At 46.6% G+C, this 27,921-nt stretch overlaps 1 protein-coding gene across 1 annotated transcript in view; it reads right to left on the bottom strand.

Annotated features, from left to right (window-relative positions):
* unm_sa1614 (un-named sa1614) overlaps positions 1–27,921 on the bottom strand; it is a 54,513-nt gene that overhangs the window by 19,853 nt on the left and 6,739 nt on the right. Inside the window, exons 2-12 of the mRNA XM_088937561.1 lie at positions 13,006–13,078; positions 11,676–11,821; positions 11,141–11,215; positions 9,723–9,772; positions 8,267–8,396; positions 7,490–7,575; positions 5,364–5,439; positions 4,161–4,247; positions 1,798–1,898; positions 1,293–1,362; positions 341–428 (exon numbers count right to left, since the gene is read on the bottom strand). Coding sequence (XP_088793687.1) covers positions 341–428; positions 1,293–1,362; positions 1,798–1,898; positions 4,161–4,247; positions 5,364–5,439; positions 7,490–7,575; positions 8,267–8,396; positions 9,723–9,772; positions 11,141–11,215; positions 11,676–11,821; positions 13,006–13,078 — 982 coding nt within the window. The remainder of the gene's footprint in view (positions 1–340; positions 429–1,292; positions 1,363–1,797; positions 1,899–4,160; positions 4,248–5,363; positions 5,440–7,489; positions 7,576–8,266; positions 8,397–9,722; positions 9,773–11,140; positions 11,216–11,675; positions 11,822–13,005; positions 13,079–27,921) is intronic.

Raw genomic sequence — 27,921 nt, 5'->3', positions numbered from 1 at the left:
GCAATGACTACACAATGGAACTGCGTCTGCACTTATGACAGGCTGGGCTCTTCCGCTGAATGACTTTGATTCAGCTGTTGGGTCCTAGTATAAAATGTTCTTAATTGACTAATTGATCTTTTAATTACTTAATTGGTCCAGCAGCTGAATATCACTTTAACACTCAGGGTTAGCTGGAGCAAAGACTTGTACTGGAAGAATCTAAGCCTTGGCTGGATCTATGGTATCGTCTGCTTTAATCTCAGACATGAACACACGTCGGTTCACTGACTATTTGCCGCTACTCTAAAATCTGTGTGATCTAGGCAGAGCCAGCGGGCCTGCGGTGGTGAGAACTTACGGGAGATGAGGTCGAAGCACTTCTTATCTTCCTGGCTGGGCTTCACCTGGCAGGTGAGCAGGTTGAGTTTTGCTGGAGGTCTGTTGGGCTGAAAACGGACACAATTACCCAAGTTGAGCTCCAAAGAAAAAAGCAAAACAGAGAGGTATTGAATGAAGGCTGTTGAAGAAATGCATGGCTCCTAATTGTTACCACAGGGCAGCCTCTGGGCTCAATAAACAAGCATTTCAGAGGTGCTGTTTCAGCCCAGCTTGCAGCCTGCAGCAACAGGCTAGATTCATAATGCTGTGACAAATCCACCTAAAGTCAACATGGCAAAAACAAGCGATACACACCCTCACAACCTCTTAAAGCTGACCATATGTAATCCTCAGTTAATGACTTACCATTGCCTCCCTCATATTCCTCTAAAACGAATAATAGTCTATCTCTAGGGCACGTTAAAAATTGCAATCGATCATCACCTCAAAACTGATGGGTGACAGAGGCTGTACAAGTGAGTGAGTCAATGATACAGAACCCAGGGTTCAGTCCTGCTCACGTGCAGTCAGTGTGCAGACAGTACGCACTGCCAATCATGCCTGAAGACAGTGAATTACATTTTTACTCAGTGGGCCGATACTCTTAAATGATCTGGAGCTCATTCACCTTACTCACAGTGGCCAGAAAGCGGAGTGAATGGGTCAGGTGTCGGACACTGGCCCACATGCAGACTCACACATTCTCGGAGCCCCGCCCCGTGCTGCTATCCAGAGACTGGGAATGTTCAATCTGAAGCACTGTATTCTCTACTCCCCTGATGGAAAGCGGTAGTGTTTGTGTGCGTGCACGCTTAAGCTCACGTGTGTGTGCGAGTGCTTGTGTGCGAGTGCTTGTGTGCTCATGCGTGTAAGCATGCGTGTGCGCTGGCTCTGGCTCCGGGACAGTGGAGACGGTTATGGACGACACTCACCGTTCCATGAGCAATGGTCAGGTAGCAGTTCTGGACGGCACATTTCCTCTTCTGCCACACCTTCCTCAACCTGCGGAGGAGCAGAAACATGAAATACACAACACAGGAGGCTCAGGAAACACAACACAGGAGCTCAGGGTTAGTGTGCAGCGTCTCCTCACCTCCCTGGCTTTTCAGATAGTCTTCCTGGAGCTCTGTGTGAAGACAGGTACATGCTGTCCCTTTTCCACAACTAGCTGCTGTTGCACTGCATAGTTCTGGCCCAGGAAAGGCCAGTGAAACTGACAGGCTCAGGCCCAGGGGTTAATTTCAACGAGAAAAGTAAATGGACTGTAATTTCTGGGTTCAATGCAATGCCCAGCCTGGAGAACTCAAACCCCCTTAGCCCAGTCCCAGAACAACATGGGTGCCAACTCCGTTCACACAACACAAAAGACCTCCAGGAGTACAGGTGACAGGAGCAGTATGCAGAAAAGAAAAAGAGTGAGAGAATCCGGGGCCTCACCCGTCACTCTTCTTGTAGAGGCAGCCCGACTTCTCCGTGCCGTACTGCTTGTTGCCCTGCAGCTGGTGCATACTGTAGACTGCCTGCCGGCTCAGCGAATCCTGCAAGGAGAGAGAGAGAGGACAGGAGCACGATTTCCCAGGCTGGCGGGGTCGCTCTGCTCTAGAGTGAACAATGGAACTATCTGCTAGGTGGAGATCATGATGCGCTGGCCAGGATGGCAGATTCAGACAAGACAGCAGCTCTTGACAACCTGACAACGGGTCAGGTTAAAACCAGGAACTTCCGGGTTGGCAGTGGATCACTGGTGGAGCACAGAACACAGGTTCCGATAGCTCTGTAGTGAGCAGAGGTCGATAACCTACATCGGTCTTCACACAGAAATACTCCCCCCTCCCTTGAGCTTTAAAGACGGCAACATAGATTTTTCCAGGAGTCCCAAGTCAAACGCCACGATTCCTAAACACATTTGAACACTATTAAGATTCTTGGACAAGATGTTAGTGCACATCTTTGACATGCAACACAGCACAACAAACATGGATTTTCATGCACCAGCAGACAGATGGAACATGACTCAGCACTTAATTCCCCTGAACTGCGACAGCACAACTCCTTCAAGGCCCAAGCTGGAATCGGACAGTGGCAAACATTTCCTCAGCTTCCTTCACTGCCTCCTCGCTCGCCTCATAAGCGCCAAGGTGTGCAAAAAGCTGAACAGACTTTGGAAGGCTTGGCAGTACACGCCACATCATTCCGAACGAGAAAGATCGTTCCCGCAGCGCTACTGAGAGGACAGGCACAGCTGTGCTCATCTCAGGCAGTAAATAATGGAGACCGGGCTCCACAGAATAATACAAGATAAAACGAGAGGGGGATTTCTCGCAGTCGAACACTGAACGTAGAGCAGAATAGTTCTGAAAATCTTTTAACAACGGGAGTTTTTCACACTCAAGGCATGCAGAGACTTCAGAGGAGTGCCGGCACTTTCGCAGTTCAAACATTCACACGGAAGGGCAGACTTACTGTTTCTATTACCTCTCTTTCTGGGATTCTAGTAAAACTACGTCGATATTTTTCAGATCCCTCGAGGGTCAGACTTCTTCACCCTCTCTCTTTACAACACGTTTATTTACAACGGGCAGATCGGAGAGGAAAGTTAATCCATCGCCGGACAAACGCTTGTTTTGGATTCGAGGCAGCTGATGTCTAGGAGCTGTCTCATTCGAGGTGGCCAGTCAAAAGGTGCTGAACGCCATGTGCAGCTCTCAAACGCGAAAGGCCGGCAGCAACACTGAACATGCGATCAGATTCATTTCAACAATTACTGTAGAGGCTTAAAATTCAACTCACTCTCCTAGTCTGGGTTTGCAGCATTCAGTGAAACCCATGTGAAGTGGAATGGTAAAAATCAGAGAATAATATTAACACACGAGGAACACTGTGCTACAGGAAAATTAATTTACAACACATCTTTCTCAAAGTGATCTGTGAACCCTTGGGTTTAGATGACAAGAATAACTTTATCTGGGTCATATTTTATTTGCAACAAAGTATTCTACAATCTTTAACAGTATACTAAAAAAAAGTTTAAAAAAAGTGTAACACTCAATAAGCCTGCACTGCAAAGCACACTCATGGCAGAAACATTATATTATTAAAATAATCCCCCACAAATCACACACTCGGTATTACTCAGTATTACTGTGTCATACTTTGGATGGTCTAATCTCTGTTGGTCTCATCTGACTACAGTCCTTTTTATTTTTTGGTCATACTTAAGCAGCTTGCTGAATCATCCCTCCAATCATGACTGGCCGTCCCTCACCGTTAAAGCTGCTTGTTTCTCAGCGTTCTAATGTACATTGAAGAGGTCTTGACTTCTTAAGGCAGCAAACCTGAACCTGAAACTCTGGATTTAGGTCAGTAATTTTCCCTGTTGGACTTGAACAACTACCAATTCATTAAGGAGAACATCCATCTCATTTTGGGGTCTTCTCCTGAATGTAATGCTCTGAACCCTCTCACCTACGATACTTGGGGATTCAACAACTCAATCACTTTCCTCCTCTGTGCATCTGCCAAAACAACGCTGGAGAGATGCATACATATTATTAAATGAGCACCCCTCAAATACAGGGGAGCAGTGCGTTTACAAATCTACGTAGTAAACTCAGACCAACTGCACGAGCGTCTGCGTCAGGCCCTGCTGGGGGGAACAAGCCAGGCCAAACCAGCAGGTACTGCTATGTTTGGGTCTGTTCCCTTCTGTGCCTGTGCCCAGGCCCATTGCTTTACTGTGGCAGAGCTGTAGGGTTCTCAGGCTCCCCCCCCCCCCCCGTCCCCGGCTCCTGCAATCTTACCTCCTTCTGTTCGGGCTGCAGCGACAGTCTCAGCTGGTCTCGCAGTGAGCAGAGCTGCCTCTTCTCCTCGTCCTGCCTGTGTTTGATCTGGTCGTGGAGAGAGTGGACGAACGGCACTTAATTAGGAGAGAAAGCCTGGCTGAGGAATTCTGCACAATATTGGCCTTTTACACATCCTACACATTCCTGCATCTCATGCTCTCCTCTTTCTGCTTGCTTTGCTTTGAAGCAACAGGAGAGTCCTTAACACCACAGAGTGGAAGAAAAGGCCTTGTTTGAGCAATGCTGTGATGGTGAGATGCTTCTCATCAAGAAATCTATAACACTACTTTCTTCTGATTCACAAAATGTTTCCTCTGTTAGTTTCATGTATTCTTACATTATTCACACGACGGTTTGACTACACAAGGCTTAGAAAAGCACTTGACTGTCATCCAGCTCCTTGACAATGATTGCCGCCTGAAATGAATTATCCTTGTTCCCCCAACAGTTCGGATTTTATTCTGAACACTGGGGCTCACAGAAAACAGAACCGGTGAAGGAGCTCCTCTAAGAAGAGGCACACAGGGCATGAAAAGTTAATGCGACATGCAGCAGGCAACACAGATCAATGAAATGAAAAGCAAAAAAAAGTTCTTTGCGGATCAATACGCTCCCGCCAAGCACATCGTCTGCTCTGGGTCTCATGCTAGCACATTCTCTGCAGCTGTAAAGTGGATGTGCTGTGGCTTTGTAAAAGCATGAGTTACATGAGATTTGCTCAGGCCAGTTAATGTGAGTTAATATGTGGTATTACATAAACCAGACATGTGGGGAGTACTCATTCTGCCTCCCCTTTCACCCTGAACACCCCCATCACAACCCCAAGTGCTCCCTCCCCTGTGCCCCATGACCTTTGACCTTATTTCGTCACCTTCCACCGGCCTGGAAGACTGATGGAACAGTAAATCGAGCTCTCGATGCAGATTTGACCCAATTCTCCATTTGCTTTCAAAGCTTAGAAATGTTTTGCCAGGTTTTTACTTTTGAAAGATCTTTTGAAAGCAGGCCCACTTGGTCAGCTGTGCATTCTTCACGGATGGCATGAAAACAAGTTAGAACTGCAACACATGTGGCAGGCAGCATCTACAATCCAGCACAACTGGTGACAAGCGCACCAGCTATACTGCCCACGCACAGATTAACGTCTGGTTATAGACTCACGCTGTTCAGCCCTGTTGTAAGTGCTTCTATATACTGCTTCAGCTTCTCCGTTGCGGCTAAACATTCCTGAAAGAAACTGAAAAGGGCAAAAAAAAAAAAGGTTAAACGATCAGGCAGGAGCAGAAGGGCTGAATATCTTAATCTTTCAGGCCCTGGAACAGCTCCACAATGGACAGTAGGGCTTTAGAAATGGAACTCGTTCCAGAGGTGCAACAGAATGATATAATCACTGTTCACGCTAGGTGAGCCTCAAGGGGTTCCCGTCTCCCCATCACTGCACACAGAGGAAGTCATACTAATGCCAAGCATTCCCAAACTCTTCGTTTCAGGTCGGAGGTCTGCTCTAAATGCACCATGATCACCCATCTGTAAGAACCTGGAGGAGGAAACTCCAGCGCCTCTGTTAACAGGCCTGTCCCAGCCTCTCCAGAACCTGCGTGTCCAGTAATATTCCACCGGAAGCAGTGGAGAGCCCTGCACAGCTCATCTTGTAGGGGAAATGGTCCGACTCGTAAGCGCCCACAAACCCCACCGCTGAGCCCATCCGTCTCCATACAATACAACTGGGAATGGCGATGTTCATAACCACTAGAACACTCTGCTGTAGTTATGGAGGACCTGAATGACCAGACAAGTCCACAGCTCTAAATGATAATTACACATGCACAGCAAGATCTGAATGACTGCAGCAGCTGCAATTACTTTAAACATTACCTTGAAGTTGATTATACTGACGTCTTTGACCTGCACATTGGCTTCAGTATTAATTATTGTTACTTAGATGGAATATTTTCACTTGATTAATCTTTATCCACTCTTTATTTACTCAACGGGACAGAAACTGAAACCCTTCACCACCTGCCCAAAAATGGAAGTCTGGAATGTCCCAGGACTTTTGGAAACATTACCCTTCTCCAGAAAAGCAACCGCAGTATGACACACTTCCCAAATATCAGAACTGAACTGAAAACTATTATTTTTTAAAACGAAAAAAAAAATTCCTATGATGTTCAACCCTAATGCATATCGCACACTGAAACCGAGTCGAGCTTCCTTAAAATGTCAACACGTCAAGACAAGGCAAATGTCATTAGGTTGCACTTCCTGCCTGCTGCCTGTCATTACACCTTTTTACTGGATCTGACATTTCCTGGGGCTTTGCTTTAAAAAAAGACAATTCAGGTACATGGTCGGTCTTCAGCACCTTCTGAAAACATCAAGCCACTTTGGAGAGACTCCGCCTGTAATTCCGGGGGATAGAGGAAAGGAATTTTAACAGCTTGTGTTCTAATTAAATAGCCCTGTACTGACCCCAGGACAGGACTTCTCAGGGCTATTATTGCTTTTACAGTAATGAAAGATAAACAGCTCTGCCAGTAGTGTCTGAGAGTGTTGAAGCTACAACCTCCCACCTGAATGAGAGAAAAAAAGATCAGGCTGCTAATTGGTGATGACTTTCGGGGTGATTTAAGGCAGCATGAAGTGCACACTGCAGTAATGCATGCTGACACCCTGTGGCCACAGGGTAACATGTCCACCTGGGAAGAGCGTGTCACACACTACGTGGGAGACTGGTCCAGATACACGTACTCCTTAACAGTCACACATTCTCCCTTTAAGGACAGAGAGCAACCTGTGCTGACACACCTCTCCAGTTACTGCCTACCGTGCTGCATGTACTCCTGAGACAAATGTGACCACTTATGAGGGACTTGAACCAACCTATGTGTGTTGCAGCAGTAATTCCTTCTGCCGACTATGAGCAGGATGTGATCCTGTGGTGGGGTCACCTTTGGTTTTAAGACTCATGCTGCATACTGTACATGCATGACCGATATCGCTGCTCTGGAATCGATGCTGGGGCTTAACAAAATGTCCTACACTGAAGCACTGAAGACCCTTTTAGTAATCTGGTGCAAAATGGCGCGTGTTCATATACAGTATACCCAGAAACTGCTGTACAGAACATCATTTTCGGTATTGTTTTAAGTGCTTGTCTTACAGATTCTGCATTCAAGATAAAAACAGAATTGTTCTGTCTGCGCTGAGGCCTGACTCCCCCATCCTCCCCCTGGCTTGTGTGTTGCAGATCCAACATCCAGCAGATGGTAGCAGGTTGGACTTACTTGCACTGCGAGTGGTAGTGCTTTATGAGGTTCTGCAGCAGGTCGAATCCTTTCTTCGTCTTGATCTCGTTCACCTTGATTAAGTACTGCGAGGAACGAGAGCACAGAGGAAGAGAGGGAATCAGGCGCTGCTCTTTCATCGAGTAAATCAGGCGTCCTGATTTTGCACAGGCTCTGAGTGGAGCCAGTAGAAAACAGAGCAGGAAACAGATAATCACTCGTGCTTCCCTGCTGGAAATCAAACTGTAGCATGCACTTCTATATCTAATATTGGGATATACCGTATGAATATTACTTAGTTCTGTTTCATCACTTTAGAAAAGCAACATCTACTTTTAAACATGTCTTAACCCTGTACATTTTTTCTTACCAGATCCACGTGTTTTTATCATTTATAACCTTGTATAGTACTCCTTAAATTCCTCAGACACTATTTAATTATCCTATAGGGACTGGCAGCAATAGGAATATATTAATTAAGGCTGGAGAAATTGTGTTTCGAACACAGTGATTTGACTGGTTAATTAAACCTAATGAAAATCCAAAGAGATGCATTCTGAAGCTTTGATGGAACAATATTTCCTTGATGAGTAAAATGCAAATATTGGAAATCAGACTACACGCAGATTTTGGAAACGTTCTGCTGATTAAAGGCTGCCTGCTCCCAGTGCCTGGCACCCTGGGGCACTGGCATCAACCGCGACTCTTCTGCACCAGCGCAGCATCAGCTGCACGCCTGCCGACACACTGATGTGACCTCTGATCCCGAGAGCTCACCTCGCACATCTGCAGCTGGAACATCCGTCGCTCCTTCTCCAGCTCCTCGGCAATCTCCCCGCCACTCACCTCCGTGCGCACCATTCCGTACTGCTTGGCCAGCTCGCGCTTCTCCTTCTCGATCTTGGTGCTGGAGAGACATGCGCAAAGTGCAGGCATGCTAGGGGTCACCGCACGGCCCGAGGAAGTTCCGAAATGCATGCGTGTCAAGTGGAAACGTCTCTTTGGAGTGCAGATGAAAAAATCAAACAGGATTGCAGAAATGTATCTTTGCCAGCCTGCTTTGAACACAATTGCTCTCGAAGGGTACAACCCAGATACAAGGTTTTAGAGTCATTTACAGATTTAGGGTTCTCAACTACAGTGATACAGCCGGGTTCTATTTTTAAAATTTTTTCTTAGGTCTCTAATAGCCACTCTCTAAGAGTCAAACAAAGAAAAACCCATTGGTGATCTGTAGGAGGCTAAGTCCCCTTATAGAAAACGTCAATCATCGCATTTCCGAGCCAGCAGCATCATCATCACCATGTCTGCCCCTGATTATCAGCTCCTGCTGGACAGAGTTGCTGAGGGGAACCCTAATTAGGACGTATCCTCTGCTCGCACAGAGATCTGTAATCCGAGCCCAAGGGATCTTGACCGTTTGAAACTCAGGTCATAAAACCTGAAAGGAGCAAAACATTTACTGAAGGAAAAGCAAAGCAAAAACACAGCTTCACTTCCTTCCTCTGAACAAGCCAGCGAGACACATCCAGCGCTTCAGCACTTCACTGTGAAGCACGATGGAGAGAGGGCAGACGGGCGCGATGGCAGCCCTGCCTGAGGCACCCCTGCACGCTCAAGGGCAGCACCGGCGCTGCGGTGTCTAACTCACTCAGGGCTGCTCTGACGCGCCTCTAACTCAACAACAAACCTGCTGCCCTCCAGGCTCCACAGACACGGGTGCACTTGCGTGCCTCTGCCATTCACTCTGCCCTTCAGTCGCATTAAAACCACTTGCGTCTGGATTTCTGTCTTCGTTAATGTTTTTTTTTCCGCCTAGCGTGATACATTTAAGAAAAAGAGGCTGTTTCCTAGAAGGGCAAAGCCGCGGGGAGCCGTTGGAATAAAACAACATAATTTCCACTCTTGGAAACGATGGCAAAAATTCACCAAGGCCCTTGAAGGCAATTTGTTCTTGTTTCATTAAAAGAATTACTTAACAAATTGAATGCATTCAGGGCCGATGCTTCAATTTATAATAAGCACACAGGGCTTTGTTCTACAGTCAGCGCGTTTTAAAACTGTAATAAGGAGTTTAACTGTGCTCCACATTCATGATACTTGCTTTTGTTAAAATTCAGTATCTGAACCAGAACGGCTGTTCATTCTCACAGAAAATGGCACTTTAAAAAAAACACGTTAACAATAATAATAATAGTTGGCACCATCAGCACCGTCTGTGAAGAACACTTACAATTTATTTTCATAATCCTTCCATGCTCTGTCAAAGGGCTTTTTCAAATCCTGCAGGAGACAGGATAAAGAATTGTTTAGGGCATAAGGTTCCAGTTTACGTTTGTGTTGATCTTCCTTTTAGAAGAGTGATATCCATTTCTGATCCATCCTTCCCCCAGCCTTTTACATAGGAATGTGAGAACTTACAAATCTACCACAGGAGAGGAGGCCTTTTGGCCTGTCGGTGTTGAGATGCTTCTAGCTTACTGCTCTGTGGACTTGGAGGCCGGAGAACCCGTTTCAACAGCACTTTCAACACGGCACAACCCTACACTGTCTAGATTACCCACTTCTGTAACACTGAGCCTTGAGAAACAGCCACTTTCAGGAGTCCGAGCACTTAAAACAAGTCATCTCATAGTCTCTCTGCGAGACTGAAATTATTAAGTGCCTTTAAAGGAACACCAGAGTTTTATTTCTTACTTGTTGCGCTAAACCAGTTGCACGCTTCCTCGTTATTGCAGGGGCTAAAGAAATCTCACTTGTTCTTTCGAACAGATGTGCCAGTGAAAACAGCTTTGAAACAGAAGCAGCAGAGCTGACACAGGCCATTCCATTATTGCTGCACAGAATCGGGAAGTCCGCTGTGGAAAAGAATAGCTATAACTGTTGTCCCCTGTGATTTCATCGTCTCCCACCTCAGAGAGGAATTTTTAGAATGAGCTTCTGTAGAATAATCAGACTCCAAAGTACGATACTAAACCACAGGACACTATATACAAATGCTTTAATCACTTCTTGAAAGGAACTGTGAGTTTCTCTAATCTCTCTGCCCTTTCCTTGACCTTCTGGGATGTCTCTCTGTATTACAAACCTTCACAGAAGTGTCTGGGTAGAAACCCTCAAGGTTACTGACTGGAAAAGCAAAATCGACCAAATTAATCGCAATCTGCAATAAGGAGGTACTTAGCTGCAGATGCAACCAGAAACTATAAGGCCTTTAAAGATTACTGCAAGATTTTGACAAACCTGCTGATGGTTAAAAACAGTAAAACAGTTTTATGTATTAAATACAGATTTTAATTAACAGGGCAAACATTAATGGAAACAAATAAAAAGATTGCCTGCAGTTCAAAACCAAAATAAACAACATTAGGCTGAACCAATTGAAAAGCCAAGCTGCCCAATTAAACTAAACAAAACCTGCTCAGTCGTCTGTACTGTCAAGCTGAACAATGAGCTGTCTCAGTTTGAATGGCTGCTACATTTTGATAATTACAGAAAATTAACATTATAAAAGGCAGTCTTTTGTTATAGCCAAAACCCATATTAGAGAATTCACTTGGATTTAATGCAGATATTGGGAGGACAAGTACAAGCAAATAAAATAAATTTCTCCACCATGCAGCTTTGTTCACCTTCAACCTTTGAACTTACCCCTTTGACCTCTTTCAAGTCCCCTTTGACCAGCGACTCAAGGGAGAAGTTGATGTTGTGATACATGCTCTGTAACTGAGAGAGAAGACATGGGCAATGTTGGTGCACTGGACAGCAGCTGTTCCTCTTGTGACCTGATCCTGGCAGATCTCAGGAGCTCAGCAAGGCTGGGCCTGGTCAGTACTGGGATGGGAGACCTCTGACCCAGTAAGTCAGGTTGCCTCTGTAGGCTGATGGTCAACCAGTAGGTGACGCTTTTTCTACCTCATTTCCCAGTACAGTGACTCGGAGACATTACTATGCAGAAGAGAGGTCAGACTAAGAAACTAGGTAAGAAAAAATAAAAGTGCCAGATGCCCATGTTGCCAGCCTGGAGCGGAAATGTCTTTCAGATGACTGTTTCACTATTGGCCTTCAAACATCCGGCTCAGAAACCTGCCCACACTGCCCCAAGGTTTTCAGTGTTACATTTTCTTTGCCAGCAGGAAACAGAAACTGAACAGTAACACACACATGGCCAGGTCTTTGGTCTTACCACATTCTTCATTGGTGTCAGCAACTCTTTGGAAAATTCTGCAAACTTATTAAAGGCAGAAGCCAGCTCCTGTTCTCCATTATTCCTGAAATTTACAGCCAGTTTCTCCATGGAATTGATGTAGGATTCTAGATGCAAAATGTGATCTGGAAAACACAGCCCAGGCATACATACTCTTTACCTTTATATTTATACAGTTGTAGAGCAAATTACTGTAAGTCCTCTAAATGAATTAATTCACTAGAACACATTGACCAGAACATGCTAGAATGAAGTAAAACCCAATAACGTTAAGAAGTTTAACAAACTATACTTAAAAACCTAACAATAAAATAGCCTTGTTTCACATATAGGGTGCAAATACTCATGTACACAACTGATTTGATTTATATTATCATTTTTAATGGGACCCAACTTCCATTTTCTAAGGTATGCTGATTCTTGGCGATATTTTGAGAAAGTAACTAAAATTACTAAAATAAAGTTCTAGCCAGCTGGTCCTTTAACAAGGTGACCCTAAACCGGAGCAGGTGAAGCTGAGGTTACTCCTGAGGGAGCCCATGACTTGCAGTTACACCATTTCTCCACAGGGGGTGCTCTTTTACAAAAAGGTGACGACCCCCCTGCGCTAACTGCCTTGCAGCACGTCTGGAAACTGTGCTGGGCTGGGGGCTCTGTAGCAGACTGAGCAAATGATACAGCCTCAATCGGCTCAGCAGCAAATCTCTAAACCAGCAGGCATGCCGTCCCTTCACAAACAACGACTTTTAGCGGATGAAACCCTCAAGCACCCCTTTCTCCTCAATCTGTTTTCTGTGGGAAGGGCATCCCGAACCTCAGGCCCACTGGCAAGACTGAGCGGAGGTTCCAGACTCCTAACTGGGAAGTTGTAGGTTTGATTAACAGCTCCTCACACTGCTGGACCCCAGTTTTTACCCCACTAATTTACCCCAGCGGCTCCAGTCCACACCTCTATAAATAGGTACCAGCATTGCTGAAGGTAACCCTGCTATGAACTAGTGTCCCATCCGGGGCGGAGGGGAGGGGGGGGGGACTCGTATTCTCTGCGTGCACTTAAGGCAACAGAAACCAGGATACGTTCAGGCCTGATGGGCTTCTAGACACCGGACAAACTGTGCCCAAGCTCCAGGTCTCCGAGTGCCTGTCCGGTCACTGTGAAAGACCCCGCCACCTTTTGAAGGAGGTACTGTAGGTGGAGGGCCAGGCTCTTCACTTGCACAGGTACAGTCGAGCCCGGTCGCGTCAGGTGTCCCTGCAGGAACACGGCCACCCGATGGGGCAGGACGGCAGGAAGCTGCTGCAACAGTACCTTGACCCGAGGCGTGCTTAGCTTTGGCCCCTTTCTTCATCTTCTGCAGGACAGTGCGATCCGAGTCCAGGGCCTGAGACACACGGATAAACAAAGAGCCTGGTATTGACAAAGACGTTCAATTGATTCCTTCTTTAAAAAAAAAGCCTCCTGGAGGCTGTGTATCTGCATGTAGGAGAGAACAGTGCTGATACTGTCTGAATCGTCTGCTGCCCCAGAAAGGCTCCATTCACAGCTGAACCCCGGCTCTCCTGAACACACTTGGGGATGCACATGGCTTCATTCAGCTGAAATCCCCTTTTTTGCGGTTGCCAAGAGCCTCTAATTTTCTGTTTCCCTAAACCTTATCCTACATGGTCCCGTCTCGGATTATTTTTTTTTCTCCGTATTTTCTACACGAGAACTGATCTTTTTTTTCACCTGACGCAGCGGGATCACCAATAAACGGCCTGTTATCCTCAGTCTGCAATTCCCATCTGCGCTCCGAAATCGCGATGCTTCGGAAGGACGACGAGCAGACAGGGCCGTTTCCCTGCCGCTGAACTGGGTCTGTGTTCCGACTGGACCCTCTGCAGAGGCAAGAGAGGCCCGTTCTCACACCCGACACAGGAGTGACCGAGGAAGCCCTGTGGACAGAGCCAGCCAAGCACAGCTCAGCCTCTGCCACAGAGGCCCGGATCAGAGCCATCCCATCCATCAACAGGACCAATTAGGAACAGGCAACATCTCTACTTAGAATAATGGCCACAGAAGAAGACGCCTGCTTCCAGAGCTCGGCCATTTCCGTACACTCCCAAAACCTAGGTAGAAAACAGCCCTTCTGGGCACAGAGTATATGTGGGACAAGAAAATCGATTCATATGTCATGTACGAGGGGTCAGATTCATTGTATGAGGGAAACGAGTAGATCTCTCTCCACTGAAACGGATGAATGGTTGGGAATTTCGGAGGAAGAATTGATATCATCCCAAATATGATCTGAGCTTCTTCCACGTCATTTAGGTCTGTGTTCCAGGTAGCAGCTGCTGCCGACACTCTGACCCGCAGCCAGCAAGTAAAATGCCACGGACAGACTGGAGGAGGACAGGCTTCCTGCTGCGCCCGGAGGAGAGCTGATTAAAGACAATGTCTCATGCCTGCTGTTAGCCTCTCTCCACTGAGGGCTGTACTGCGACTGCTGAGCAAGCCAGAGTGACAGAGAGCGCGATACTGCAGCCGTCTTTCTGCACAGCCAGGCCCACGACGGCACTGGGGACGGTTATCTTGGGGGCCAGCCGACCTCTGGTATAACCGAGTCGCAGAAAGAGAGAGAGGGGAAACCAGCAGATGAAGCTCCTGCTAACTGGCAGTGTGTCCTGTGGTGCAGAGCCCTGTGCAATAAAGGATCCTTATATGGTTTATCAAATTATAGGGGATATTACGTCAGTTCCCTATATGGTCAGTGATCACCACACTCCTCTAAGCGGGGGTAAATTAAAACACACCATTTTGCCCCGCAAAGCCCCTGGCCGTTACAAAACTGTTTCTCTTCTTCTTTTCTGTACTCAATGTTGCCAAACGCCTTGCCGTTTCTAAACAGTGGTTCGAAGGGCAGCATTGCACAAAATGGCAAAGTCGTGCTATTAGGCAACGCCGAAACTGCGACGCGCATGCAGAAGCTAATTTTAAAGTCACTTGAACGTGAGCACTTTTCCCCGGAATTTGTCTCAGATTTCTTTTTCTTTGGATTCTCTGCCCCTTATTTGGTTCTCCTTACCCACCACACTTGGTCTCATACACTCGCCCACAGGCCTGAAGAGGCTGCACAGATGAAACATTCTCCTTTTTCCTCCTTCTTCCTACTGTGCACAGTGTAATTAACCTCTACTTGTTCCACCAAAAGACAATTCCCACGTATACTGTAACTACAATCAATTAAAAAAACTATTATCAGGAAATAGGTTTTTTATGGCATTTTGTTCAACATATATGATATACATACATCATGCTCATCATTCGTGCGTCATCAACTGTGAAAGACGCAGGCTAGCACTGCTGACAGCAATAAAAGCTGCACTTCTGCTTTGCACCAGGGTTGCAGACGCTGTGTGCCTTTTGGGATCTTGGGATTCTGTTTAATTCCTCCAGTAAAAGCTGGACAAGCACATGCCTGCACATTGGTCTCAGAGCCCTACACACCACATCATCCTAGCTAATCCCACAGATGTTTAATGGGACCCAAGCCTGGGAAGTAGAGCATCGATAAGCATGACTGTCACATCCTCCTCGTGCAAGAACACGCAGCATGAGGTTGCTGTGCTGGTGCTGGTAAGCGGTCAGGACAGCCCTGCAGAAAGGGACAGCTATTGTGGCCCCAGGATGGGATCAATGTAGTGCTATGCGGTCAGGCTGCCGTCGGTCACTGCAGGTGGAGCTCTAGAACGACACTGTACGGTAGACATTCCTGCCCACATCAGGACACTTGGACCACCCCAACAAAGTGACCTGGTGCACACAGTCGATAGAGTGAAGCTCTGCAAGCCGACATCCGTCACAGTGTGCTACACGAAACATCGCAGGAAGGACTTGGGTCTTCTGCTGGCAAGCCCCCTGAGGTCATACCAATGGCCCCTTACCGTGACTTGATATCCTGCAGCTTAAATCACCCCATCGCCTGTGCCCAGCCAACGCGCCAACCAGTGAATTGATTGAGTGCTCACGCGCTAAAGGCGCCACAAGCGTGATCACGGCCTGTCACGAATGATAACTTGAATTACTATCCAAAATCCAAATTCTTTACTCTTCTAAGACTGGACATGTGCTAATCTGGTGAAAAGATTCTTCAAGAGAGGAGCAGGGAGAGCTGCGAGATCTCTCTTTAGCTCACCGGGCTGGGTCCCTGTTGAGTGACGCGGGAGTCCCGGGTTCGAGCCCCCGACTGTGCGGCAAGGGCGCCCGCCTGAGTCCCCGTTGCGTTACAATATATACCTAGTCGCCTTGACTCTGCTTGCCGAAAACTAGTTCGAAAGGAATGGAGGGCCACGCACAAAGCTGGGGGGAATCCTGACATTCCACCGCGGCCCCTCATTAAAAGAATGCAATCTCATTACCTAACGAAGCGCAATCTCTCCCTCGCTCCCTGAAAAAAAAACGCCGACGGCAACAAGAAGACCCTGAGGAACATTCCAACGGGGCTGCCTCACGCCGGAAAAATTCTCTTTCCTCCCAGATTTCGGGGGTAATTACATCCTTAAAGGTTTATATTTAGTACAGATGGGAAAAAAAAGGAAGAGGGGGAGGGGGCGCTGGTGAATGACTTAATTGTAATCAAGACGGCAGAGAATGACGGGAGAGATCCCGTCCGGAAAAAAGAGCATCTTTAGATGAAGCAGAAAGCACGTGGCCGAGCCGACACCACCGGCAGTAAGAATGGCGTTTCTTGACTCTTACTGGAGTTCCCCGACATCATCCATGAGTCACTGGTCATTTCCCACAGTGCTCTAATGGTTTCATCACGAAACATAGGGCAAACTGTGTCCTGAGCAGCTACTCAAAGCCACCATTACCAGACAAATTGCTGCAGTGCTCGAGACATCCATTTGAGCAACACAGTCAATAATAGTCTGATTGCATTTCCAGCAGCAGGTACAGCAGTTTAATAGGGGTTTTGTCATCCAAGTGCTTATAAGTCAGAAATAAGGTAATCAGCACACCAGTCCCACCCGAGAGGGAATGAAGAGGCTCCGTCTGTCTTACTGGAACCAAAAACGGGGAGCTTCAATATTGCAGAAAGCAAGCATGTCGAAGAGCGCTGTCTGGAAATACTGCATTACTGGCAGAAAACCACTAACGAGCCGAAGAAAATGAAGAGTCTAATCTGGTGTAAACCAATAGTTTCGGGATTTCCAGGTCCTTAAAGCAGTGCAATCATTCAGAGAATCCGACTGAGAGGGTCGGATATTCTACAGTGGTCCTCTGCGATGTGGGTATCTGAATGAATCTCATCTGATTTCCTGTTCAAAGAAAACCAGGAGAAGCCTTCTGAAGAAAAGGGTGGGGTTTTGGGCATACACGTCTTTCTGCTGTCCCCTTGGCAGCCCAGTGAGGCAACCGAAGCACTTCTTACTGAGATACCAGCACCACGGCCGCACAGATTAGTTTCCTACTTCACTGAAAAGCCCCCAACTTACAACCACCAGGCATCACACCCCCAGTTTGGAAGACAAGCTGCTGTAGTTTTCAGAGGAGGGAGGATCTGTTTCTCCCCCTCTGTCTCTCTCCACAGACTGAGCGCATGACACGTTCCGGCTCAGTTTCGTATGAGCTGGGCTGCAGCTCCCAAGTTTGATTTTTCACTGCAGAAAAAAACTGCAGATTTTTCACTCCCTTTGCCCAGAAAGTGTGGCTATTTTCACAAAACATATCGGGCAATTGTTTGCCCTTTAACAAGATGTTTTGCTTTTTCATTGCTGGTCTTTGTCCAAAAGCTCAAAATAAAGAGAAATGACTTTCAAGGAGAAAAAAAAACAAAGTCTTCAGTCGTTCTCCCTGCCCACAGATCTCCACCTTCCTGACTCTGTGGAAAGTTTCCCAGGAGCCTCTGCCTACACCTACTTGCACCCTGGGACGTTCTGCTGAAAACACAACAATGCGTCTTAAAATCCCGTGCCAAGATAACGAAAAATAAAGGCAGCCTAAAATCTGAACACACAATTGGGCCTGTGCAGAGAAATCTGAATTGTAGGTGGACACCATGTACGTGTACATTAGTCCCTGGTTAACCTACCAGCATGTGCTTGGATTGTGGGATGAAGCTGCAGCACCTGGGTGAAACCCATGCAAACTCCACACAGACAGCTCCCCAGGTCCAGAATTGAACCCAGGGCCCCAGCGCTGCGAAGCAGCAATGCTGATCACTGTGCCACAATGCTGCCCTACAGCTGAATATATATATATGTTTAAAAAGGATTATACTTCTGCTTCCAAATAAAATGCTTCAGCTAATTTTCATACATACAAAACTTTAGGAAAGGAAAAAAAATGTAGTGCTTTCATTAGGGCAGAGTCCTGGTTTGCAGTTCTGCACACACCATGCGCTTATGGATAAATTAATGTTCTTATTTCCTGTCCACTGAGAGACAGCTATTCCCTGGCTAGTAATTAGCTATGAATGCTGTACTGAAGCCATCAGATAAAAATTCTGTTCAGAGTCCCAGAGGACAGAAGTCGCAAACCTTTATGGAGTGCACCGAGACAAATGCATTTTTCTCCCGACAAAAGGTCAAAATATTTTTGTGTAAATATTTTTATGAGGTGCAGGTTAAAAAATATACATTTCGGTGTAATATTGAAATATTAATATTATATAATTAATAGATATACTTGTGTCAGTATGTCTGCAAGGGAACACGACGGCGATTCTCAGTGAGCAGGCTGGGAGTTTCCCTGCTGCTGCTGTCTTAGTGAAGAGGACACAATGTCCCGCCCCCTCTCACCCAGCGCACCCCCCCCCTCCCCCCATTTAAACATCTGGAACTCCAGAGGATGAATTTTACGCCTACGTTCAAGAACAGCATGATCAAGAACAAATTCTCAAAACCTTCCGAGAAAATCCCTTTCCGATTTCTTCAAGAACATTTCATCAAAAATAGTAACTGTAAAGACAGGGGAATACTGCTGGACGGGGCCCTGTTTTTAGCCTTTAGTCTTATGTCCTGGCTGAGATCTGAAGGCAGAAGAGAGTGGGGTCCATTACTGAGAGTGTCTCCCATTCTCCTTCTCAGTTCACCTGTCCCTGGAGTTCCAGGTGACTCCCTGCGCAGCTGCAACCTTCCTGCGCAGATGCCAACTTCCTGCGCAGCTGGCTTCTTTGAAGCCCATGACACTCCTCACCTTGGAGCCCATTGTGAACCTATTCTCTCTCACCAAGGTTTCAAAGTAATAAACTGTGAAAAGAGTTTAAATCAGTCCTAAATCAGTGCAGACCTTTCCTGAATTGTCTGTTTATTGTGAGCCAATGATATTGGGGTCAAAGCACCGACAGACTTTGAGCACGGCATTCTAAAGCACTGCTATTCATCCTGCTGCAGCCTTAAGAACTTGACTGTTTCATTAACAGGAAACATTCAAGCTCACAGAGCTTGTGAACAACGAACAACTATAAAGTGCCGAGTTGTGAAACTGATAAAAATCGACTGCAAGACAGAAAGCCACATCTTAAAAAACAACTGATCCGCACAAGACCAAAAGATTAAGACCCACAGTTGCCTCTCTTTGTGTTATCCAGCTCAGCTGTCAAAAAATTGACTCCCCTCGCAATCTCGGTTTCCATGGAAACTTCTTCCTGTTTCCCTTATCAAGATCTCGCTCCCCTCTGTCTGTCTGACACAGCACATTTACCGACTTCTCAGCCACAGAAAGAAAAAAGGCGAGGACCCGTCTACCCTCTGCCAGCATCTCCTCGGTGCCAGAACCCAGATGTGCAGCACCAGGAACTGCGAGAACACGGAGAACTACTCTTTCTGTTCCAGAGGCCCACGACTGTGGGTAGTATTCCATTAAAAAAAAAACACATACAAAAATATATTGTTTTCTTATCATTTCAGAAAACAACAACAGCCCTATATTACTGAATTTATTTTCCAACTTATTTTTAAAATAACACATAACAGCAAATCCGTAAATCAAAACTAAGAAGCTCTATTTCCAGTGTCTGGAAAGGCACTGACGTTCTGCTCTGAATATAGCTCTGTCACGTCAAGAAAACCTTTCCACAAATTTTCTGCAATATGAGCCACTAGTTAATGTATTCTTATCACATAGCCCTCCTCATTAAGCAGTAAATAGACTCCTTGAAGCCACAATTTTTTACGGCTGTACACTACCACACAAGTGATATTTCACACATCAGGTGCTGCTCGATTACGCTGTTCCTTGGCCTTGCTGGGGAGTGCATCAGTCTGGCTCTCTCTCCATCTCTGCAGACTGCACCATGTTGAAGATCCTTGCCTTGTCCTTTCCCACCCCAGGAATGAGCACTGGAGTTTCTGAATTGGGCAGCTTCTACTCTCTGCTCTCTTCTCATTCACTGAACTCACTGCAGGGAGAGATCTCTAAAGCACATCAAGGTTTTCAAAATGCAGAGACCACTGCAAGCCTTTCCACCAGTTCGGTATGCAGTAGCACTCACTTTATTAACCCAGCTCTACACCTGGAACAATTCCACCAGAACGCTACTGATTGTGGGCCTGTGAGGAGGTACACAGTGCACCATGGACTGTTAAATTGCAAAATCGAACAAGGTGGCACAGCCCAGGGAAATGCATGTCCAGGCCATTAATGAGCAGGAAGTAATTATACCGATTTAATTCCAAGCAGACTCGTATTATACAGTATAAAAACCCTGCAGCATGCTAGGCAGTACGTTATTCTGTACCACCACTTTGTTAACAATGCAATCAATATGAAAGTCAATATTTTTTGTTTTGGGACATGTTACACCGATTCTCCAATAACCCCGTAAGACTGGTAATATTTTGTTCAACCTTTTTCCCCCCTTTTCTGTTTATGTAAATCCCAGAGATGTGACAAAAACCTAATATCCTCTCCCCAGCTGGGGAAGGTGGGGGTTTATCTCTCCTCCTGCCTCACTGCTTCAGGAAGGCAAAGTGAGATAATGAGAAATCCATCATCCTTTCATGCTTCTGAAGCCAATCAGCTTCTCTCAGCTCTTCAGATGCTTTCAAGAGAGCTAGAAAAACTGAAAATATAGCATGGGCTTCCAGAACTCGAACAAGACACCTGTGGTTTGGTCCTCTGGATCAGAACAGGAAGGCGCTGACGATTACAATCTGGGATCCTTCCAAGAGCACTGGAAAATGACTTTGGGATTAATTAACTTGCAGCCATCACACAAGCAAGATAGCTCATACAGCACCCTCGCATTTGTGTGCATCACAATCATAATACATACATTTAAATTCCCACACATCGGAATGAAGCCCTGGCCGTTTCCAACCTTAACAAAACCCGAGATATGACACTGGATCAAAGTAATGAAAGACACAATCCATCGTCATAGAACTACAACAGCTAAGGACGCAACACTGTACTTTTTTAAAATGATGTTAGCACCCAATATACTGTTTTGCAACATTCTTATTGCAAAACAAAGCAGGAAGAAGAGAATTTCTGCAGTAGAGAATTCTGTGCTGCTCTACAATCTACTTCTCAGATGTGGACTACGGCAATTACATTTCTCCCCTTGACAAGAACAGCCAAAATACAGACTGCTACCACACCCCCCAGTAAGGACATGTCAGCTCTAAGTACACCTCCAGCATGCAAACCAGTAAACATTCTTTCAGTGAAAACCAAGCTCAACACACATCAGCTGTCAGTGGGGAGGAGAGAGGAGTGATGAAGCCAGTTCATAGATGGGGATTATTAGGAGGCCATGATTGGTAAGGGCCAATGAGAAATTTGGACAGGACGCCTGAGTAACACGGCTACTCTTTTCGAGAAACGCCCTGGGATTTTTAATGACCACAGAGAGTCAGGACCTCGGTTTCATGTCTCATCCGAAGGACGGTGCCTGTTTACAGTATAGTGTCCCCGTCACTAAACGGGGCATTAGGTTGGGCGTCCCCTGCTGGCCCCACTAACACCTCTTCCAACAGCAACCTTGGTTTTTCCCAGGAGGTCTCCCATCCAGGTTCACCCCTGCTGAGCTCCAGTGGTCTGCCAGCTGTGAGCTACAGGGTGACATGGCTGCTGACTGAGACCTCTGTCTTCCACCGAAGGGAAATGCGAGGTTTGGGGTTTGTGTGGGTGTGTGTGTCTACACTCTGCGATGGAAGGAAAGTTCTACAGACAATGTAGGTGGGTCTGTGCATGCTTCCTGCACAGCAAAGACAACCGAAAAAAGTCTCAGAGCATCTCGGCCATCTTCTCTGACCCCTTCTCTGATCCTCTTGGACATCACATGTCTCAATAACGCAACGGCTTCACTGCATTTTCAAAAAGCAACGCATGGTGTTCATATGGATGGATGATAATCATCCTGGCACACTCCACGGAGAAGGTGCCCTAGCCCGGAATCGAACCCAGGACCCACGGGCTGCGAGGCAGCAGGGCTGACTGCCACGCCCCAGTGCCGCCCTCTTGCAGCTTTACGAGTGACTGCATTTCATGCACATCAGCACTATCCCGCACGCTTACATGAAAAAATTAACTTAACATAATACGACAACAACATGTACGAGAAAACTATGGAGGACAGAGCTGTGACAGGCATGCGAGGGTGTTCGACAGCTTCTTTCTTTTGGGGCAGAATGAATGAATATTTCATGGAGTCAAATCAACAGCACCCTGCACTCTGCCACTGGGGTGGGGGGCAGGGCTACAGCATGCAATAAGAGCTCCTTTACATCGCTAACTCAGAGCTGCCAGTAATTTGCCGAAATCCCAGAGGACCACTGGGAAATCACAGAGACAGCGGCGACGACTCTGATGACCTTATTAATGTACAAAGGCCTGGGGCTCCTTTTCGTCTCTGTGTGCGCCGGAGTCACAAGGCATGGGGCACCTCATATCCAGCACGGAGTCTGGGAATCCTTTTAATGATATCAGTTCCCAGGGAAAGACTTCAAATATTTGGGATAGGAGAATGTTTGTCTGTTTGCTTGATGCTGGCAGTCACAACTGCAGAATGAGCGTTATCGTGGTGTGGAGCCGACGAGGAATTAACCAGTTAAATACCTGGAAATTCAGAAAGCACAGCAGAAAAGTACGAACAACTTTCCATAGTTTGACACCGTATTCCGATGCAGAAGAATCAAGGAATAAAATATAGGCAGTACACAATATTCATCCATATGCATGTCTGACACACAGATTATGGAACTACAAGCCATGCTGGTCTTTCTGCATTAATCAAACTTTAATGCAATTGAGTAAAAGTGGGGATTCTTGTGCAGGCAGCTACATTTCTGAATTATCTTCCCAAAGTGCACAGACGTGCCAGGGCTTATTGCTCTCCACAGCCAGTGTCAGCTCATTAAGCTGGGATCACTTACTATTAAAGTGGAGAATAAGAAAGAAGAATCTGTTACAGACGGCTGGTGCTATCAGAGCTGGATTCATGAGTCCCTTCACGCTTCGATCCTGTTCATTTGCGCAGGAGGCTGTGGGCTAATGGCAGTCATGCCTTATCGCGCCCGAGGAGCTGAGTCAGTGAATAATGAGCTTCGTGGCCACAGGGCTCGTCACCTCTCCTGTGCTCAGAGAGGTGTGGAGTGGGGTCGCAGGGGGGTCGGAGACGAACGGTTTTCGCCCCATCGAGGGCGGAGGGAAGAAAAGACAGCGCCACACCTCTGGCCTCCGGTCGAGCCGGTGGCTTGGAATGGGAGCAGGTGCGTCTTTAAAGAAAAGGTGGCCGGACTGTTTCCCGAAAGGCTACAGTTGGCAAAAAGCTCTGCATCCCAAACAAGTAAATGTGCTGACGAGCGTGCAATTAGCTGATGAACTGGAGCGGTATTTCACTCGGGGGTTCTCTAAGGAAGAACTCAGCAAGATGCCTCAGGCAGCAGAGGGACAGAGTTCTGTATTGACAGCTGGCTATATTGGGTAGTATCAGCACACTGCAGAAGAGGGACGGAGGACTTTGGGCACTGGAAGCAAACGAAATGAACAAATCCAGGGTCTGATGGCATCCTACTGACTGTACTCAATGTACTGACTGTCTTCTTTTTCAGCAGTCACTCAAGACATCAGTAGTCATACCCAGTGACTGCAGAATTGCCAATGCAATACCCACCCATACAAAGGATGGCCAAACAGAACCAAGCAATCACAGAACAACTTTCTATTACAAGCAAGGATCTGGGACCCATTATGAGTTCTAAGTTAAAGGACCAGTGGAATGGAAATAACATCCCAAGAAAAAGTCTGCATGGATTTATAAGAGCTTGACTTTTAAGAGTTTGGATTAGAATAGGTTAGCTAACAGACATGTTAATCTTTTTGTGCAAACAGGCAAAAGTTGTCAACTTAGTGAATTACCTAAATGAACACAGAAACACAGACCAGAAGGACCCGAGTCCTCAAGAACCTTATCTGAAAATGCATTTTCAATGCGATTAAAACAGTAGTAGGCATTTCTTTATCCAAAGGGTTGTGGGAATATTGACTGATCTACCCGCCCAACTCCCTTGCTTCCCTCAGGAAACACCGGATGAGCTCCTTGGATCAACCAGCTACAGCACATCAAATGGGCTACCCTCCCGTTCTCAGTCCAAGATGAACCATGTAGGGGGTCTGAAGCCTGGAGTCTTGTCCAACTCTTGGACAACCTGGCATCCTTAAATTCCCCCTGCATTCAACAGGTGAAGCCATTTCTCTCCCTGATCCGCGGTGCAGGGGGGCAGCTGTGTGTCGCTCAGGCAGGGGCGGCACTTCAGTGGGAGGTGAAGTGGGCCTCTTCCCACATCCTCTTTGGGATCCTTTGGGATCAAATCCTTTGGGATCAAACGTGCTCCATAAATGCCAAGACTTAAAGTCTTTTATCAATGATGTAACTGAGCTAATTTCTTGGATAAAAAGTCTCACCTAAACTTTTTGTTTGGTATTAAATCAGTTGCCAATTACAAGGCCCCTGTGTGACTAGCAGGACTCTGCGGGACCGTTAGGGAGAGGAGTTTGGCTTCCCTGACCCTGAGTATCGAGCCCGTGGGGTCCTGTAGCAAAACACCTCACAACAATAAACACTGAGATCGACTGTTTCTAATTCTTTTTTGAGACATTAAATCAGATTATGGTTATCAAAATGATAACCACCTCCTGTGCCCCCCGGAAGTGAGAGGGGACGCAGTACTGGGCTAAAGTGAAAGACAAGTACCGTCCGTGCATCTGATGAGAAGGTCCCGACACTCCTTCTTCTTGACTTTGATTAACTGTGATATTCCAGAGAGAAGCAGGCGCAACACAAACGATGCCTGGCCAGAGACTCTCGGGGCCTCTGAGACTCGGGCTGCTCTTAAAACTCAGCAATGGTAAACGGATGCAAGGTGGACAAACGACAGCGTGCCTGGAAACAGTCAATGGAGGATTTGGCTAAAAAGTGTGGGATTGTTCCTACAGACTCAAGCTGCAAAGAGCAAACAGTCAGAAATCAGTGTGGTTGTTTGTTATTTGTGGGGAGTGGGGGGGGGGGGGGGGTGCAGATTGATTTGATCCCTCAGCCTAGCAATGGGAAAAACAAGATAATCAGAGATTAGGTTAGGGATCCTTTAAGCTGTTAAGAGCAGGCATACATTGCCACAAGCAATACAGGAGTTAAGGGCTGCCGTCTGCCTGGTAACAAAGCTCCAGACAGACGAAATCGGTCGGAGAAGGACTCTTCCGATTGGCCTTCAAATCTTCTCGTCAATAACTCACTGGCCAACAGAGGGCGCTCTACAGCATAGGTTCCCAATCCCAGTCCCAGAGGGACATGTCTCTGCTGATCTTCACTCCAGCTGGGCTCTAAATCTCCACTGATAACTGGTGACTTTAATCGATCTGGCTGGTTGTTTAGACGGTTGGTTTGACTTTTTTCAGGGGTCGTTTTCCCAACACAGCTTTCAGCAGCGCCTCCGTATCAGATGAGGAACAGGCAAAGGAGGGAATGACAATTCCCACCAGCTCCCACAAGGATAGTTTTTTTTCCCCTTTGCAGAGGTCCAGTTCGCTACATCTGAGACAAACACACCTGAAAGAGGGCAGTTCTGAAACCCAGGATTAAATTCAATTACAAATGCAATCTGACTTTTGACAATTTGGCTAGAGCTGAAGGAAAATTGTAAAAAATGTCCCAAATAGAAAACTGAAAGAGACAGCACGAGAGCTCAGAGGTCCGCATTGCCGCCTCACGCCCCTGGGGCCCTGGGTTCAGTCCCTAGGGTGCTGTCTGTGTGGAGTTTGCATGTTCTCCCTGGGTTAACGTGGGTGCTCCGGTTTCCCTCCCACAATAAATAAAAAAACAGCTTTAATTGTTTTAGCTTCTAGTTAAGATTTGGTTCATTGCCTTCTGGGGAAATTGGCCCTGGTGTAAGTGGGTGCATGGCTCTATCTGTGTCTATGTCTGCGTCTGCCCTCCGATGGACTGACGTCCCCTCCAGGGTGTAGCCTGCCTTGCACCAGGTAAAAACCAGAAGACACAGCGATCCTCCAGGTCCCGGGCTGGGACACTAACAAAGTGGGATATCACTGGGAGTTTCGTGGACACAACCTGCAGACTCTCCACCCTGCGGGAGAGTGATGGCGAGGTCATGAAGTCAGAGCAGACAGGCGCAGGAGCGGTAATGACGGGCTCTGGCCAGGACGTGAGGGTGCTGGGAACAAGGGCCTGGAGGAGAAACAACAGACGCGGCTCTCGGCACAATGGGAAAGGAGTGTGGGAGCAGACAAGCACCTTGGAAGAAGTGAAACGCAAGCGAAGACACTGAAGATGCTGCAATGACCAACGCCCAGCTGACGGACAAACAATGAATTAATCAATGACCGATCAGTCCTTTCAATAACGAAGCCCCTTTCAAGCCTGTATCCCAGGTCAACAATTAGCTACAGGCCAAAAAAACGCAAAAAAAACTGCACAACCATGTTCAAGACAAAGGAGGGAAGTGAGAGTTAAGAAAGAAAAATGAAAGGTACTGCAGGACCACGCACAGAGCTTCTGGTTGCTTGAAAACATTAATTTCCTCCCTCAATGATTAGTTTTTCCCCCCGCTAGCAAAATAACGGGAAAGCAATTTTCCCGGAGCTCAAAATAAAACATAAAATTAGAAAATACAAACAGCCTTCTGTACTGCTTTTCCAATTTGGGTGGTCCAATTACCTTCATAAAAGCGCCATGTCCTTGTGCAAGTCATACTCGTGTGGACACTTAGTCCAGCGATTACAGGACTGCAGGAGAAATGACAACAGTGCTGCCTGACTGAGCTGGCGTGGTCTGGTCACTGTCAGCACACACTAGCCTGGCAGGCAGCAGACCACCCTTCGAGAATGGCCGCCACTCTTAAACAGCAAGGGATTTCTGACGGACAGAAGACAAACACACTACTTATGCGAGCTTAGAATCCTCGGCAGTTTGATTTTTTTTTAATAAATTCCCCTGTATGTCAGATTTCAAATGCAATCTGCTCGCTCCGACACTGAAACAATATCTCGGCCGCAGGAAGCTGAGAGACAGTCGCTGCTCGATTCACAAAGTAATTTGCACTTAGAAGAGCAAATTTTTATTTCACACAGCGCGGGTGTAATTCAGGCGGCGGGGACAATTTAATCAAGCGCTCTTCATCACATAGGGAGCAGAGTCACATTTCGAGGAAAGACAGTGGGGTCACGCTGCGAGCTAGACAGGCGCAGAGATTCCTGGTTCTGACTGTCACTCTTTGACAAAACTGAATATCAGAGAAATCTGCTTAAAGTTATCCCTTGACAAATTACTGTTAAAAGACTCATGTTTTAGAGCTTATCATATTATAACATCAATAAGATAACAAGTGCCTAATGATATTACACATTTATTTTAGAAAGCAATGAGAATGTCTACCCAAGTCAGCAGCAGAGGGAGAATGCCAGTTTATTGCATACTCATGCAATAAATCCTTAAAATAACTGGAGCTAGACCATTGTCTTATATTTGAAATGTAGAAGTCCATTCTAATTTTAACAGGAAGCCACTTCCATTTAAGAAGTACAGGTGCTGATGCGGAAAAGGTTTAGTTAGCTCAAACTGAAGCCTCTTGTGCCTTAAATTAATTTTACTTGTGGGCTGGTACAGATGATGCATTAGTGTTACACAGCGAAAAACTGTTTGGGAAAAAAACTGACTTACTGCTGATCGAGACTGAACATGGTGCCGAGTTCTGGGTTACTGGTACCCATTTCTGCACAGGA

The sequence above is a fragment of the Atractosteus spatula genome, chromosome 19, assembly GCF_055471065.1.
Source record: "Atractosteus spatula isolate fAtrSpa1 chromosome 19, fAtrSpa1.hap1, whole genome shotgun sequence".
NCBI lineage: Eukaryota > Metazoa > Chordata > Actinopteri > Semionotiformes > Lepisosteidae > Atractosteus > Atractosteus spatula.
Note: the sequence above shows the minus strand (reverse complement) of the source record. Positions and strands in the feature narration are given on the sequence as shown.